Genomic DNA, 18,085 nt, shown 5'->3' on the forward strand with positions numbered 1-18,085 from the left:
TATGCAGGGGGATTCTCACGAGAGTCTTTCTATTATACCAGAATCTGAATTTTCCAAAATGCTGAGTAAGAAGTTTCTGATCTTGCAAAGGACAGCTGCTTAGTATGTTTTGCGCACTGGATGTTAAACTAGTATATCTTGTGCCATATAACATAAATGTCAAAAAAACTCCAAACCCAATCCTATCTAATACTGAAGCAGTATTAAAGAGCTGATGTCTGGCTTCATACCTGTTATAGAGAAAATAAGTGTGCCGTCTGCTTCACAGGCCTGACAATTCCTGGAATATACATCTTTCAGATAATATTATAGGCCTTTTATCTTTATTGCCTTGAAAAGTGCAAATTTGTTGTATGTATATACTCACATAAACTGCTCAGTGTGATCTGAATTTTCCTCAGTTTCCTAAGTAGCTGAATAAAGGAGATAGATATACATATGTCCTTCAGCACTTTCTAGTTGACGTTTTTGTATTACAAGTATCAGCTTTAGCAATAGCCATCAGAGATTATCAGCAACGTAGGAAAACTATTCTGTAAATTCAGAAGTATCACAGTAAAATGCACCTCAACATATCAGCTTGAGGACAACCTCATGTCCTGGCTCTTTCCTATTGGTATCATTACTGAAAAATCATATAGAAGCCTTGATCATATTGAAATAGATGGGTCCTTTGCCATTGACTCCAACAGACCAAAGATTTTACCCAATGCAAGTAAAAGAAATCAGAATATGTTCGCCAACAATTTGTTAAACAGGAAAAGAAAAGTTGCCAAATGCATAATGAATGTTTGTTTTGACTTCCTCATCTCCTCAGAAAACCCAGGTAAGATGAAAGACTTATCTAATTACTTGCTGCTCAAAGCGAAGTGTATTACAGTTCAACTCATTATATATTAATGAGGTTAATTGGATGTGTTATTTGCAAACTAAATGTATTGATAACATTTTGGGGTTTGAAAATGATGATTAATCTAAACCACAACTTTTCTCAGAAAACCATCAGCTTCAGCAGCACCTCCCCAGGCTTTCACATGGGACTCAGGGAGCCTGTCTGAGCGAGGAACTGTAGGAACCGGAGCACAAGTGACCAGGTATACCACATGTCCAGGGCACACGTCTTAGTTACCTGGCTAATCCATGTCAGGCGTGTCAGGTTACTGACCATCTCATGTTCAAATTTTTCCTTAAAATGTTAGCAAGGCAGGAGAAAAAAAAAGTCTGCCTGCTAGCACACTGAGCCATCTGTATATCTATGCTGTGTCCTCCAGTTTATTGTTTTAAAGGCAGGGAGATTCTCACCGTGAGCATTAACTTTAGGTTTCAGTCTGCATTATTCCTGCAAATCTCCTTTTACTTCCTATGGAAAAATAGTTTTGTAATTTAAGTTGCTATTTCTTTGTTAAGTCTGTATCCTTGCATGTACAAAAAATATCCAGCAAACTCTTTCTCATATTGACCACAGAGTAAAACTTAAAATAACTATTGGCCATCTTATTGAAACTTACAGTTTATTCATACTTTTTCCTGCAACCATCATTTTTACAGTGAGCACAGGATAGCAAGAATACAGTAACAATACAGGTAACAATACAGATAACACAATATTATTCCTTAAAATTATTAGGGCTTTTGTTGAAACAACAGAAATAGAAATACCTTGCCTGCTCCAGTAGATCCAGAAACAGCTAATAACTCTCCCTTCTCAATCTTGAAATTTATATCCTGAAGAACAGGAGAGGCATGAAGCGGAAAATTACTGAAGAAGAGATTGTTGTCAATGCTAGGAGCTTTGCTGTTGTTGTTTTCCTGGTTTGCTTTTACAAACAGCTCTCCAATTCCCTGCAACATACACAGATGTGTATTTGTATGTACATAAAAAAATAAATAAAACAAACAGGCATATGCAGACATGTATATCATACTATGGACTTACAAAAACATATGAACTTACTTTTCTGATGTTACTTTTCCTATCTATAACATTTTTATTCTATATTATATTATATATTATATTAATATATATATATTTAAATGTATGTGTTGTACTTGCTCCAAAATTTGTGGACACAAACAAAATTTGCCTATTATAGAACTGCTTTCCAATGTTTGTACATGCTACAGCCTGATTCTGTTTTCAGGCTGGCTTGAATCAGAAATAACTACTTATTACAGGCCTTAGCACTTATTAAAAGGTCTCTTCCAAAGTTTCTCAACTATGGATAATTTGATATCATGCATTAATTACTTGCCATATATCACTTGCCTGCTGATAGCTGAAGCCAGTTAAAATGGAGTGTAGGCTGCTTTTTTTAGAAAACACCAAGGCAAATATTGGTAAAAAAGATACAGTCTGTGTTTTGAGTTTGGGTAAAAGTACTAACCTCATCCCAAAACGCTGTTACTTTGTCCAGCTCAACCCCAGTGGTTGTTAGATTATACTCCAGGGCTTTATATTCTTTTTTCAGCAAGAAATCCTAGAAACACGATAAAAGCAGATGAGAGGAAATGGTAAGGGATGACGGCCATATCACACAAAGTACTACACACTTGCCAACACTGAGCACTACCTAATATTTCTGATGGAGCTATTGCGTTGTAGTGTCTTAGAGAGAGGCATAAATATAGCCTATATGTTGTCTTTCGGATGCAGAAGGAAATGTTTTTGAAACTACCAATTCTTTCATTGCTAGTAAAAACATAACCATAAATGTAGTTGGTTCTGGTTTAGAAAGGATATCAAAACTTGGCATTTCCTTTGCTTTCAGGACTTGTATCAGGCAGCATCACCCCTCTGACCTTAATCCTTTTCAAATAAAGCTTTGGTTTTGGAGTAGGATGTGGAAGGTTGCACTCTGGTAAACAGTGATAGCTACATGCTGCTACATGCTGCTATCTCCCTATTCCAAAACTGCAAGAGTTTAAAAGAGTTAGAATGATGTCTCTACCAACAAAAAAAAGGCAGATAGATAATGATCCTGGCCAGTGCAGCACTGAAGTAGTGTAATTGCAAATGACACAAGTCAGCAACCCAATGCTTGTGTTACCTTCTGGGACAGTATTAGGGAAAAAGAGTAAGCCTATGCTAATGTGGGGAAGATAACTTTTCTATTCCGTAATTTTGTTAAGGTTATGCAGCCTGTAGGTATCATCTCCTCTAAATTATCTTTTTAAATTATGTGGAACCAAGTAGGTCTACATGGGCAATACAGTGGACAAACTAAGCAGATGGTAAAGGGGAAAATCAGTTCTCTACAGTAAACTTGCAAATTTCCCAGGTAGAACAAGCAGAAGGGAAAAAGCAGATGATTGAAAGGGCAGGAACCAAAAAACTGGAAGGCAAAACAGACACAGTTTATGCAAAAGAAGGAAATGATAGTTAGGCTTTCATAACAAAGGCAGTGGGGTCATCCAGTGGAGCTGCTGGAGCAGTGATAGTCAGAGAAACCACACTGATCCTGAAAGACTTCATGGTCTAGAAAACATGGGTCTAGCTACAGGGCAAATACAATAACCCAGGGGACATATCTGGCCCAGTGAACTCTCTAAATTGATGAGGACATTAAATCAGAGAAGTGTATGAGTGGTTTATTATTTTTGTTTATGTTTCTTGTGACAAGTAAAGGGCATCAGTGTTCTGGGATTCTGTGCAGTCTGTCTGTGGGGTCTATACTGAATCTGCCACAAAGAGATGATTATTTATGGATTCCGGAGCACCCACAGAGCTAACACCCCAAAGACACGCATTCAGCAAAGTGAGGGCAATGGTATGACAACTGGGCTTGCCAGTTCTGTGACCGGGCATTGGATACGCTTTTCCAGGAAACAGGAGAGACAGGATACCTCCACTAATGCCTAGGGAATCTGAGAGCACAAGGACTGCCTAAATTGGAACCCAACAAGGCAGCCTTCTGAGTGTTGAATAGAAAGGTTTATGGCTAGATTTCTCAAATTTTCTGCCCAGCTGAAAACCATAAAAATCCAATACCTGCTTCTTATTCTATATTAAAGTTCAGATTTCTGATTAAGATCTTTAAGTTCCGTATTAGGTATTTTTATCACACTAAAAATAATAAAATGTATGTTTTACCAAAAAAAAAATCCATAAATATGTAAAAAAAAAGCCTAAGATTTCACCCCAAAATAGAATAAGAATTCTTTTCCTGATGAGTGATTTCAAAACAGCAGGTAAAACAGATAGAGTTAATGAGAATTCACCCTGATTTGACTGTGCAGATAAGCCTCTCATGCTGGTATATGAGCAATTGATCTCAGTAGGTAACGTAGATAATAATTATTTGACTGGTACCTTAATTATGTTTACTACTTATAATGAATGAGATGCACATTTGCATAAGATGCACAATCTCCTGCTGTTCTTGCCACTAATAGCTGGGAAAACAGAAGATCTGTGACTGCAACTACTGGAAGCCATACTATATAAAACATGTACTAATTTTGTACTTCCTTTTCTGAAGGAAAAACATCTCTTAAGCACCACAACTCAGGGTATATATTTATTAAGTTCCTTGTTCTGCAATGAGAAGAAATAACTAAATGTCACAGTTTCAAAAAAGCAGCGTGCAGGTAGCATGAGCCTCCTGTGGTTATGCTGCCTGGGGAACCATATAACAATATCAAGATTTATAATGACATTTCATGGTGTGTAGTCAAAGCAATATATAGTATATTCGGAAAGTCTGCATAAATGCTGTGTGCTTTTGTTGATTAACTGACAAGATAACATGCTATAAAGAATTAGCTTACGTACTTGGGAAGATTTTAGTGTATGTACCCTACCTGTATTTTGTTTATTGCTCCAATAGAGTCATACCAGGTCTGTACAGACCCGGGAAACTGCCTGGTCACTGTCATTCGAAGAACAATGCAGAAGGAAATGGTGGTAAATATTTTTCGGAGAATAATTCCTTTAATGACAGCATGTGGAAGCACAGCCAAAAACACCACAAAAAAGCCTGAAAAGAAGAAGGCTGAGCTGTTGAAATATCTCACATAAGCAGCTTTTCGGGTTAGCTTCAGTTCAGTTCTGTTAACAAAACAAATACAAATAATTAGTATAGAATTCCACAGCTTGCATCTTGCAAATATTTTGGATAGAACTGTTGGTAAAACAATTAACTCAGAGGCTCATTCATCCTTGTTATTTTCTAGGATTGCAGTTAAAAAGCAAGATTCAAAACAATTTTTGGACCTAAAAAATAATTGGAGCTAAATTTTGGCACCAATGTTCAGAGGTGTCAGACAAAATAACAATGATCTATGTCATGATTTAGATACCTCATAAACCCCAAGCCTCTACAATTCTTGACAGAACCATCCTTAAGCATCTAATGCTGTGGTATACAGTACACTCCCAGAAGTGTCATCCCATACTCATCTGGTCATCTGGGTAGATAACTCCCCTAGAAATAAGATACTTTGAAGTGCCAGATTTGCTATACATGACCATAAAAAACCTAAGAACAACCCACAGTCCAATTATAGTGTCATCTCCTTTTGCAGAGCACCCTACTAACAGCTTCACCCATGAAGTAAGGTATCAGTTAACCTCAGCTTGAAGAGGTGGAAGGCAGAGAGTCTGCTCTCCCCCTTCCTTTCTCCATAGAAGCTCAGTCTACGGAGCAACTTACTGAGTGCTGTGCAGTCAGGAATGCAACTGGTGATTACTCTTAGCTGCTTCCACAACGTCTATGCATGTACAGCAAGCTATTAAATAAAAAGAGAAACCATCCAGGGAGTGTAATTAATTTTCTGAGTTGATAGCCCTAACTCACAGTGCTGAAGCTTTCTATTGACTGCTCTCATTTTGACCCCGTTCACTTCACATTCCCCAGGTGCCCTGCAGCTCAGCTCTGCCTGAACAGAGGCACCTCTGCTGCAGTGAAAGCAATTGCTCTGCTGCAAGAGCAATTAACTGGGCCTAGAGATTGAGCTAGACCCCAAAGTGCCCATTCACCTGGTGAGTGCTCTAACCACTGAGATACTGCGCAGAAGTTCACAGTCACATTGGTGACAGTAATACCTGGCGTTGCAAGGCTGAGCACCATAATCTTTATGTGTCTTCTGGTATTGAGCCAGTGTCAGCATGCAAAGTCCATCCAGGATTTTGGAACTGTGTGGAACCCCCTTTCAGCATGCTTCCAGCATCTTATCAACTTTTGTCAGCCAAAGTGTTCTTAAAAGTCCCTGACAGAAAATCTGAGCTCAGCCAGTTTTGGAGCAGGGTGCCTAGCACTTCTTGTTAAGCCTGTATTTCACAAGAGAGGCCTGAAGAAAGTGGCCAGGCGTGCAGGTCACCACCACGGTAGTAGCCGCTGCCCTGGAGAAAGGGCCTTGTAAGTCCCTCCAGAGCTTGTATGAGACTGTGGGTGGCAGCACTGAAGAGGGATAACAAAGATTTTTGGGCTTGGTCCTCGTCCAGTCCCACAAATGCCTGGGTAGAAGCTACCAAAAATCCCCCCAGTGCTGAAGCACACAGCCACTACTCCAAAGAGGGAGAATCAAAGCACTAACCCTTTTCAGTATGCTCCCAAGTACCAGCCACAAGCTGACCTAGCCACAAGCAAAAGTTTTCCAGAGGTGGATCTGTCTGTGATACAGGCTTGAGAGCTCTGTAAATTAAGCACTCATTTGGGACAGGTCTTGCTGATGCAATGAGCAAGAGATGGAAGGGACACTATGGAGAGAGATGGAAGGGACACTATGAGCCTCATGTATGTATAGAGTGTAGACCAGTGTACATCTATTTTTGAAGTGATGCTGCAGGAATCAGTACAAATACATGAGCGTGAGATTCTTTGCTTTATATAAAGGTGCGTCTTCTGCTGACAAAGTATAGACACTTCCAGTCTTGGACTTCACCTTCTCCAGTGCTATGCTATGGTTCAGGGGAACAGTTTGGCATTGTGGTTTTTTTCACTTCTCTGAATGCATTGCATAGCCCATAGGAGCGCAGGTATGTTTATTCAGACACCTGTTACGAACAGTATCAGTACAGACTTCAGAGGGCACACACAAGACAGCCCATATTGGTCCCTCTGAAGTGTCACAGCTCCCCAGGGGAGTTTGCCTGCGGCAGTGTTACACCTGCAGCATGGCCAGCCCTGGCAGCTCAAGTCTACCAGAGCAAGGGCACAGGTCTATGTAGTTCATTAGAGTTGATTAAACTGGGTTGCATCAGAAAATGCCAGCATGTAGAAGTGGTTTGGTAACAACTGTTGCTAAAATTTACAGGCATGGCTTCACACACAAGGACTCGTTTCCTACCAGCTTAACAAGCCAACTGATTGGGAGGCCCTGCAGAGCTGCCTCAGCAAGCAAAATTCAATTGAAACTCTGACACGCCCAGGTTGACCTGCTCTGGTGATGTCTTCACCAAGTGACCTGTTGGATCACTCAAAAAAATAAGGCATTTTGGTGCAGAGAAGTAGAAGATAGATACTTTTATCTTGTAATATTGCTAGCATTCTTGTCTTTTAAAAATCCATGCATAATATAATAAAAATTGAATTCCAGCATTACAAAATTCACTGTAAATTATTGTAGAAAATATAGATCATAAAATGAGAGTCCTTTTTCCAGGTTTCTGTGACCATTTTGTGGACTAAAATTTATTTAATTCATTTCTACAGGATTTGCTCACAAGATGTGGTCTCAAATTTCCTAAAAGCAATGCATGTGACTAGTGACACCAGGGGAATCCTAACCTGGTTCCATCCTTGAGCTGGAACTCCCGGCCTGGATTCAGACTGAATTTTCTCTGATTGTTTACAGTAAATCATTACAGATTTTAAGATCTTCCTTATTCTAAACATAAAGAACACTTTGCTTTCCCTGGATTGTCTTTCAGAAAGCAGCTGAACAAGAAGGTGTTTGTGTAATAATATCATTTCATCTCTTTTATTTACATGATAATATGACACTTATATTTCTTTTATTTCTTTTATTTTCCTAATCACACACCTGGCACAGAATTTTAATTGTCTGTAAAGGACTAAACAAACACACGGGACAGCTTTAGTGCAGTGTCACCCATCAATCAATATGTCACTTCCCCTCCCTTCCCCCTGCACTCCCTTGTCGGTAATGAAGACCTCCTTCTCATAGCTCTCAGCTAACAAGGTCGGCTCTTTTACCTCCTTTCTGCTTCAGGTCTGGCAGTTCCAGTTCAATCTCGATATTAATTGAAGAGATAAGCATTATACAAGGCTATCGACAGGCAATAAATGTTAATGCAGCTGTGCAGGATGAATACATGAAGCTGCGCTACTTTAATCCTTTCACGGATTGCATGTAACATTTAAAACCAGCTTTATTGCATTTCTCGGAAAATGGCTGCAGAGGACTCATACTGTTTCCTCCACCGCAGAATAGGAAAGTCTCTAAAGCCTTAAGTAACCACCATCACAAAAGGGCTTTTTATTGTAAGATGAGGATAGGGTTGGCCAGAAACACACAGATGCCACAATTGTTTTACCTGTGCAAGCTAACAACTGAAATATCATTATAACAAATGAGGAAGCAAATAAAAAAAAAAAACCTCACCTCCATAGTGAACTTGACAAATTGGGAAAAACCCAAGCTGCAGTGTGGGAATGCACAGTTAGTTTACGGAGGATATTTGTGTGCTTTACTTCTTAACTAACAAGACCACAGATGGTGTTCATAGCCCCCTAATTTTTTTTTTCTGAGCACATAAAAAATTTGACTAACAAATGAGAACACTTACTCACGGATGCTTTCAATCATTTTTTCCATTGCATCTTCCCAACAATAGGCTTTAACTGACTGTATATTTTCAATTATTTCTGAGGTGATGACAAGTCTCTCATTGATCTTTCCTGCCCTCTTATTCCTACAAAGTAAAAAGGCAGTAGGTCAATTTTTTTCATCCTGTGTAGTTAGTTTGTATCTGATTATATCTTATGAAAACACTTTCCTTATATGCCTACACTTAAAATGTTTATTTTAACAGAATTATTATGAAGAATGTGAAAGGAATTATTAGAAATCTAGTAATTGTTTTACTAAGGAGAAAATACAAGCTCTAAGAAGAATAAATCATGTCACTAACAAGGAGTTTTAATTCTACGAAGTATTATCACTATTTACTGCACATTAGACCTTTCATTTTGTTAAGTTTAGACAGCTGGTGCTAAATAAGTAAAGGCTTGTCCGTGACTTTCCCAACACAGCCAACACTCTTTGGACTCCTCTTTTGTAACAATGTCATAACTAGAGACCCTTAATCAAATAGTATAAACTTCTTAAACCAACATGTTTCAGGAAAATATATTGAAATATTTTAAAACAGTCTCGTCACCTGTATTTCATCATCATTTGTCCCAGCCAGGCTTGGAAAAAGGCCAAGACTATTAGAAAAGCAAGTCCAGAAAATGCAGAAGCTTCTAACATATCCCAGAGCAGTCCCATCAGCAGTGCCACTTGTAAAGGTGCAATCCATACAAAATGAGCCAGAGCAAGACCCTGTGGAAGACCGCAGCAGAAAATAAGAATAATACAAGTTACAGATGTGCTCTGAAAACTACATGAAAAGGAAGAAGTCATTAAAGTGACACTTTGAAAGATGTAATGAATAATGATACAAATATTTCCAGTAGTAAAACGAGTTTATAAATGAGGATTTGTGATCCTGAGCACATAGCATTCTGGGTGTTAATTATGATGACAGCGCAGCAATACATATACATTCCACACCTCAACTTTGATTTTTGTGAGGCAAAGTTCAGTCTGCAATTGTCTCTTCGCTATGTGTGTGCACGAGGAAAAATCCCAGCTTTGTAAAAGTAAACAGACTTTGCCATCAGTGCTGGCTTTTTCCACCACTGCAAGATGAGAAAAATACACAGAAGAATCTTCTGAGAGTGATTTAATCTGATATAGTAGGCAAATATGACTTTGGTGAAGAGATGAGAGTTGTGTGAACACAACTAATTCAAAACAGATTGCTGCCTACTTCAGTCATGTTCCTTCACACTGGGGAGATTTTGGACTGGATCCTGTGATCAGGCTGCGCAGGGGTCTGTGTTACTGCAGCTACACTGCTGCAATGACAGGGCACTTGTCCTAGCTTGTTCAGCACTAGCTGACATTGCTCTATATAGTAATATAGAGCTTAAAGTAAATAAACCCTACAGTTCCAGCCATGTGTCTACAGTCTCTCTGATCTTGCTTCTTTCATAGGAAGCAAACCTCATATTACCAATGGGCCAATTAAATATACATGCCGAACAGAAGTTCATAGAGTTTCCAGTCCCCAAAGCCATTAGCAGGGATTTACCTCTGTGTCTTTAATGAAAGAAAAGTTTTACAGGAGACTGGAAGTATTGTCTAGGACGGGTGTGTTGGGAATGATTCCTAATAAGGTCTTACATCAACACTTATTCAGACTTTTAGGAGAGTGGGTAATAGTAGCAACAGGATGCTGAACATCATCGCTTGTTCAGTGGCAGGAACGGACTGGACCACCTTCGTAAAAAGGTACGGTGGTCAGGAAAAGAGTATGGAAGGATTGAACCAGCAAGGTCTGACCTCTGTGAAACCATCTGTGTAACCCAGAGGTTTCCTGGCAGGTTCTCACTGGACTGTAGAACAAGCATATTTTTATGGTATACCTGGTTTTTAGGTTTCCTCTACTAATCAGTATAGGAGGTAAAGGATGTAATAAGTATCAGAATGAGCATTTCCACAACCACATGCCAACACATTTTCTTAAGGTAGTGATTCGTTTTATGTATACAATGAGCACTCAGTGTAGTCTGGTATTTATACTCAGCAACCGATGACGTACCTCATCAAATTTGTTCAGATTGTTGGAAAGAAGACTGACCAATTGCCCAGTACTTATTTTATCTAGAACTCTGCTCGACAGTTTTAAGATCTGTAAAAGAAAACAAAACCATATAAAGATGGCCGTGTAACTCATCCCCATAAAACAGAATACATATAGATAAAAATAGTAGGCAATGGTACAGTAGTATAAATAACAATTCACTAAATTAAGTGAAGTCTCATTCACTAACAAGTCTCATTAAACTTGTTATTTATGTCACTTGAATTTAATATAGCCTTTAAATTGCTTTACAAATATTATTCTCTTAGTCCTTGCTTTCTGTTGCATATTTTATGTATATAGATATATATGCAAATACAAGTTTTAATTAAGCATGCATGCTGTGTGCTGCTGTGCATCCTCAAAAATCTCCTACTGTGCCTATCTTGACAAATATTTTTGAAAGACATTTTCACAGTGAGCTTTATACTAGAGTAACTAACATGTTTGTTTAAATTAGCTGCTTTTGGTATTGGTAAAACCAAACACCTTTTTAAATCTTTGGATTTGTAAACATGCTATAGATTCTTCATGCTATAGAGATCTCACGCAGTATCGTTCAAACTCAATCCCTTTTATGTTATATTTATTGTTTAAATCTTCACATCTAATCCTCTTTTGAAAATATTCTTTGGCCACCAGCATATGTTATTCTTCCTTTGCAGTACACGTGCATAACAGGAGCACAGTGGTAGAACAATTAAGGCATCTCACCACATATCCAGCAAGTCTGAACTCACACAGAGGCTGACCTCAGTCAAACCAGCTGTAGACAAGTATTTAATCCTTTGGACTTAGGAAACGGAGAGCTGTCAGAAACTGATGTTAGCCACATTATTCTTCTGTGTACTTTGAGTAGCTTGACTATCAATCTTCCAACAAACTGGCCTAAAAGTTAGACAGGCTACAGACAGAGGTCTGGCTTTGAGTGTAAATGAAACAGTTACCTTCTTATAAATCAAGCTAAACATAGCTATCCTCATTTGCATTCCTATGTGATGAAGACCAAATATAGCAGGGTGTATGAGTAGTGTTCTCACAAGGAAGAGAAGGCACAAGCCAATGCCCAGGTAGTAGGCTATGGATCTTTCGTCGGAGTTGTCTGGATCATAGGAAGCTATTATTCTTCCCAGCAGAAGGGGTTGCACAGACTTGGTGACTTCCTGCAGATGGAAACAAGAGAAAAACAATTTTGGTCAGTAGTTTGTTCATTTTTTTCAAAATGGTTAACATTTTAATTGCAAGTCCTACCAACTGAGCTTTACAGCTTTATATCTTAAATGAGGAAGCCAGGTCTGTTTGCTGTGCAAACCACAGAAAGTTGCAGTAATTGCACAGGAGAACAGACAACTCACTGCTGTCTTAATCTGTGATGCTCCTGCAACTCCATCAAAGCAAATCTAGTTTGTAAATTTTGTTTGATCGTTTTTTACAAAATTGACAACTGAGATTAGCTTCCGCATTTACTTTTCAGAGTTGTAATGGATTAGCCACATCAGATGACTGAATCCAGTTTAGCAGGCTGGATCTCTGTTTTGGCCCCTAGGGAACAGTTCTCACTGCACTTTACTGCACTTACAGGATACAGGAAGACCCAGAGCTCCTGAAATGAACACCACCAGAACACCACAGTGAGGATATAGCTAAAACATAAAGTAAATGGAAATAAATAGCAACAGAATAAAAGTATAAACAATTTGGATCATCCTACCCAACAGTAGTAGACATTGTATCCAGGGCTCTAACAAAAGCAGGATGAGGGGGCATGAATGGTAAGGGAGGCAAGTTTAACAGAAGTCCCAGAGAGAAACCAGTCCCTGCTGCGCTGGCAGCCCCAGCACTTTCCATCCCATGATGAGCAACATGCTAGAGAACCAGAGTAGGAGAGGAAAAAGAGGGGGTATCAAACTGATAAACTGCAAGGCATCCAGATGATCTGCTATAGCCCTGACTTTACCTTAGCCTGCTATTACATTTGTCCTCAGCCTCCTTTTCTGTTGTAATTAAACCCCACTAGAGTTACCTCACCTTTGCCTTCCATTTCCCTTCACGCCCCCATTTTTCTCATACTTTCAATCCTATAACCTCATCCTTTTCCATCTCTGCCTCTTTCCCCCTCTTTCCTTCCCCAATCCTTCCCCAAGAACTGCAAAAATCATTGGTGTGCTGTGGTCTAACAATTTGCTTCATCTTCTGCATGAGCTTCTGAAGGGTATGAACTATGTATGTGCTCCTTTGCCTCATTGTTATATTCAGTGTAAAAATACTTAGTGCTAGGAACTTCTATGCATGTCTCCTTATGCTTCTTTCTATTGTGTCTCAGCAGAAAGCATCTGACACTTAAAAAATAGCAAGAAACTATTGAATTGGTTTTTGTACAGATGTGTTAAATTCTGCCAAAAACTCATTAGTACTGCCTTCCAACTGAAAACCACACAGACCACCATACAGAGATTCAGAGAAAAGTGAACTAGTGAACTGCAGCTGTAATTAATGTTTTACAGTGATAAATATATTGGGAAAATCCCCTTTAATTTTTTTCCTTCTCCTTTGGGTTCCTTTTGGTCTCTCATACAAGAGCAATCCCAAGTACTTCTACAACCTGTACTGTAACTCCTTTTGAATGTCACTGCTGGGGGAGCTGATATTCATCCTTCACTTTTTCCACAGAAGAGATGAAATTTTACATCTCAAATAGCATACCTGTGCTACACACTACATTTCCCAAATTAAACACCACTCTGCCCCAACACAAATGCCGTAAACCTGGAGCCGGCTTTGACAAAGACTTCAGTGTTATTAGTAGGCAAAGGGAGGAGTGTTTATTAAAACACACATGACCCAAGGCAGCTGTGCTTAGACCACATGCATCCCAAAGCAGCAAACCAAAACTTCCCAAAACTCACAAAATACAAAACAGTCACCTCTCAAGGACAATGTGGTGCTTTCATACTCTCAGAGATTCCAAGATAAGCTTTTATATATAGGTTTAACATAGCAAGATGGGTTTTTTTATTATTTAGTCTTATTCCAGTGAAAGTGCCATGCTCTGCTGCTGTGTTTGTTGTGACTATAAAGGTATTGCATACATGCCTAGCTTGTTGGAAAAAAAAGTGATTTAGAGACTAAGGGTAGAATAATGGCTGGCAATAAGCCAAATCATTTGCTATCTCATGGGGCATAAAAATCCACTGGTTTACAGTGGAGATTTATCAGTTTACTTACCAAAGATATTATTATCTAGTCTGCATACAAATGAAAGCAGAACTACCTGGTTTTAATTTTTCCTCTTGTAGCCGCAAAATTACCCACTGATATAAACATGGATAAATAAACTGATTAGAATGACCTGCCTAAAAAAAGGAATGGGATTTGTGCACCTAACAGAAAATCCAGTTTTTAAGAGTCGTGTTTTTCCTTCTCCTGTCTTTGTTCTTCCCACTGCATTCATCATAGTCCATTGAGAAACTCAGAAACGTGCCCCTCACATAAATCTTAATGAAAAGAGCAAAGATCTGAAGAGAAATGAGAGCATGACACAGGATACCGTGCTAATCTGACCTGGCATGGCTATTCTTACGCAATGAGAACTTCTACGTTACGTGTATCCCCCATATGCTGAATCACTCTGCATTTGAAGACAATAATGCACATCTCTGTTTTGGCATATGCCCAAGAAGTGCTTCAGGACTTTCATATCCCTCCCTGCCTCTTCACTCACACCCGTGACCTATATGCAAGAACTTCAGGAAATCCTCATTAGGGCCCTTTGGGATATGATACTAAAACCATTTCTAAGTTAATGTCAGCAGCTGCTGTGCCTGAGTGGAAATATACATTTCATGGGGATGAACATAAAAGAAAAACATAAGTAGAATCGAACTGATTCTCACAGCAAAGTACCCAATTTGTTAGCCGGTATCGTGCTAAAAAGCAAGATTTTTGTTTCACCGCCACACCACCTTTTCTTTAAATTGCAAGATGCATCTGCTGATGAGGTGAAGCGTGGAAGCTGTTTTGAACAGCAGGGGAGCAGATACATTAAGTGCAGTAACTCAACGTGCCTAACACAAGACTATTTATGAGGGAGAGTCGTAGTACTCTAGGGGGCCAGAGCGCAAGCGTCCACCCTGCAATAATATCATTACCTACAGTGCGTGAGGGGAAAGGGACAGATGGAAAAACTACTAGACCTAATGAGAGCAAAGCTGTGATGCCAGTTGCAACGACAACTACACAAACAGCAGGGATGTCAGCAGAGTTTAAACCACACTCCAAGAAAGGTGCCGAGAAAATGGCCCAGGGATTAGGCAAGAGAAGAGCTGAAAGGAAGGTGAAGTTCAAAAGAACGCACAGCTTGTTTGCACTTATGCCAATACGGCACAACATCCTGTCCCCATTCAAATTAATGGCAAAGCTCCCATTAATTTCCGTGAGCAAGGCCTGAAAAGAACACCAGCGACTTTAGCAGCGAGTTTTTCCTCCTACAGATCTCAATAAAATTAAGACTAATGATAACAGAATCAAGAATTTAAACTAAGATTTAATCTTGTCATGTTCATTGTGAAAGGTGCAGATTTTGTTTCCAATGTGCTGAATTGCACACGTCTGCAATTTCTTAAAGAAATTAAAAAAAAAAAAAAAAACAACCCCAACCAAACAAAGAATATGACTCAAAAATCCTGCAGTCCAGTTCTGTCCTCACCTGGTCTAAAGTTGTACTCTGTTAAAAAAGTCTGCACAGAGAAATCAACCCTGCACAGTCCCACACGTGCATGCCCACACACACTTCACCTGCCTGTACCCTGGCAAAGGAAGTTATCCTCAAAACTGCCTGAAAAAGCCCTCAGACACGGCTCAACTTTTAACAGGAACGCATTACTGCGACAGTTTTGGCTGGCAGACTCTGCAGGAACACCTATTATAGTGTATGGTAGGCTAAATTTGTAGAACTGGTGGATTTTTATTAAAATACAAACCTGACATGAATAAGGAGTTGCTGGTTTGGTGAGGAAAAAGGTTAAAAAATTAAAGGCAGTTAATGAGATGGCAGAAGCAAGTAAAAGACAGAATTGTGTAGGAGTCCATAAAGACAGGGTCTCGACCCAGAGAAGTCACCAAAGGAGGTGAAGGAGTATAGAGACAAGTTATTACCTAGCCCCGTAGGTACCAAGAGGCCCTGTCCTAGATGGTCACCTGCTCTACCTGGACAAAGGCAAATGATTAATTGACTCACCAACTTGATTCTAGCCATGTTGCCTCCCATCGGCCCTGCACAACAGTCAAACAGCCCAGGATTTGACACAGAAAAGCCCTCCAGAGGGAGCAGGCAGCACCATAACCATCATCTCCCCTCCTCTCTCCTTGTGCAGCCCCTGGGTAGCCAAAGGCAAGCACAGCACATCTCTTCGAACCAGATCTGCAGCAGTGGCGACTTCAGGCTGAGGCGAGAGGCAGTGAGAGGAGACCTGAGGCTCTTCGTTAGTGACAAGAGCCCAACAAGTTACAGAGACTTAAACTGAGAGAGAACAAAGTTGGCTTGGGAGTTAATTTCTTGATTCCCCTATTTTAATCAGAGTTTGTGTCCACACACATGAGTGTATCTATCCATGAGAAAGAAGCAAAAAGATAACATGTAAAGAACTTTTTCACTCTAGGTTTTATTTTTAAAATCAAGCCTTGGTGCTGAGAAATTTCAGAGTTGTTCTTTATGAGATATATCAGGGGATAGTCTACATGGGATTGCAAAAAATTAAGGCCTATAGATTTTTTTTATTTTTAATCCATGAAGCAGCATGACAGACTGAGGTACATCCTACATTTTTTTATAGACTAGAAAGAATGTAAATACTGCATTTTCAGGGAAGCCATTTACATTTTCTTTAGATAATTTCTTCTCTTTTCTTTAGAGCATTTTACTTTGTGACTTTCTGATTCTATTACTGATACACATTTCCCCTGGATACGGTGTTACAAGAGAAAGAAGCAGTCAGTTTCTCCATAATTCTTAGGGGAAAATCCAATCTGAAGTGAAATTGTAGTCCATTATTAATTATCCAAATCAAATTAACAGTGATCTAAACCAGAACATTTGCATCGTTAGCAGTCCAAATTAATATACTTATGAGTATTTTACAGGACTTTCATCCCAGGACCCTGAATAAATTTACCAATTTTGTAATTGGCAAGATTAGCCTGTCTTTCACACAGCCGTGTAAACAGGAGGGACTCCATGGAAGTTTATTGGGGTGGAACCATTCCAGCATAAAACTAGCAGGAGTCAGGCTCCAAGTTCGATGCTTAACTTGAAAAAAGCTCTCTGACCTGAAACACTGCCTGATGCATTAAAACTTTTCGCCCTTACGAAGTTCCCTTTTAATGCTGAAAAGTCTGCATGTAGTAAAGGACTTGTGGTTTAGTTTTCTGGATATTCTTCTTTATTTGTTCCAAGCATTTTATACAAAACTATTAAAACTTGAGGGTATAGGTGCTGGTGTGATTTCACTTAGCCTACATCTGGCATGGTTGCCATAGAGCAGATGATGCTCTTTCTTCATCTACCTACTAGAAGATCTACCTGGCTTGAAAATTCCCTTCTACAGAGGAGTCAGTAGCAAGTTCATGGGTGTCATTACAACTCCCCACTACTCTCCCCTTCCTGCCTGGGAGAGGGGTCATTCTAACGGGCACGAAGGTTTGCTTTTCTATAACTCTGCTATTCTCTTAGAATAGTTCCTTGGGATACTCGATAGAAAGCCAGAAGAAAAGAGGAGTTTGGTTCTATAGCAAGCAACATGAACTTCAGAGGCATTTGTGGGCTATTTTCCATAAATTCCCCTTCCAGCCTTCTTCTGCCCAATCCATGATCTTGAAAGTACAGCTAAACTAGATCACATTCAACACTAATGCCAGTGGAATTAGTTCCTTTCTGTATCAACCTTCCAAAAATCAAAATCTGGCCTAGAGATCCGTCTCACATCTGAAAACACTATCTGAGTACATCTGACCCCTTTGGGCCATTTGGGCTATTATAGCTGCAGTTTCTGATACCACAGCATTTTGAACAGACAAGCATGGAGTTTAATATCTCACTTCTATTACTAAACTGCAGAAACTTGAAAATAACACAGATGTTTAATGTGCATACTGATTAAACAGTACTTTTCAGATTTAGATTTAAACAGTAATTTTCAGCCAGATTTTATAGCTATC

General features: G+C 39.3%; 1 protein-coding gene across 1 annotated transcript in view; it reads right to left on the reverse strand.

Annotated features, from left to right (window-relative positions):
- The window catches only part of CFTR (CF transmembrane conductance regulator), a 92,765-nt gene that overhangs the window by 59,190 nt on the left and 15,490 nt on the right, over positions 1-18,085 (reverse strand). The window contains exons 4-10 of the mRNA XM_072871591.1: positions 11,821-12,036; positions 10,832-10,921; positions 9,344-9,507; positions 8,750-8,875; positions 4,801-5,047; positions 2,385-2,477; positions 1,660-1,842 (exon numbers count right to left, since the gene is read on the reverse strand). Coding sequence (XP_072727692.1) covers positions 1,660-1,842; positions 2,385-2,477; positions 4,801-5,047; positions 8,750-8,875; positions 9,344-9,507; positions 10,832-10,921; positions 11,821-12,036 — 1,119 coding nt within the window. The remainder of the gene's footprint in view (positions 1-1,659; positions 1,843-2,384; positions 2,478-4,800; positions 5,048-8,749; positions 8,876-9,343; positions 9,508-10,831; positions 10,922-11,820; positions 12,037-18,085) is intronic.

The sequence above is a fragment of the Ciconia boyciana genome, chromosome 1 (assembly GCF_034638445.1).
Source record: "Ciconia boyciana chromosome 1, ASM3463844v1, whole genome shotgun sequence".
NCBI lineage: Eukaryota > Metazoa > Chordata > Aves > Ciconiiformes > Ciconiidae > Ciconia > Ciconia boyciana.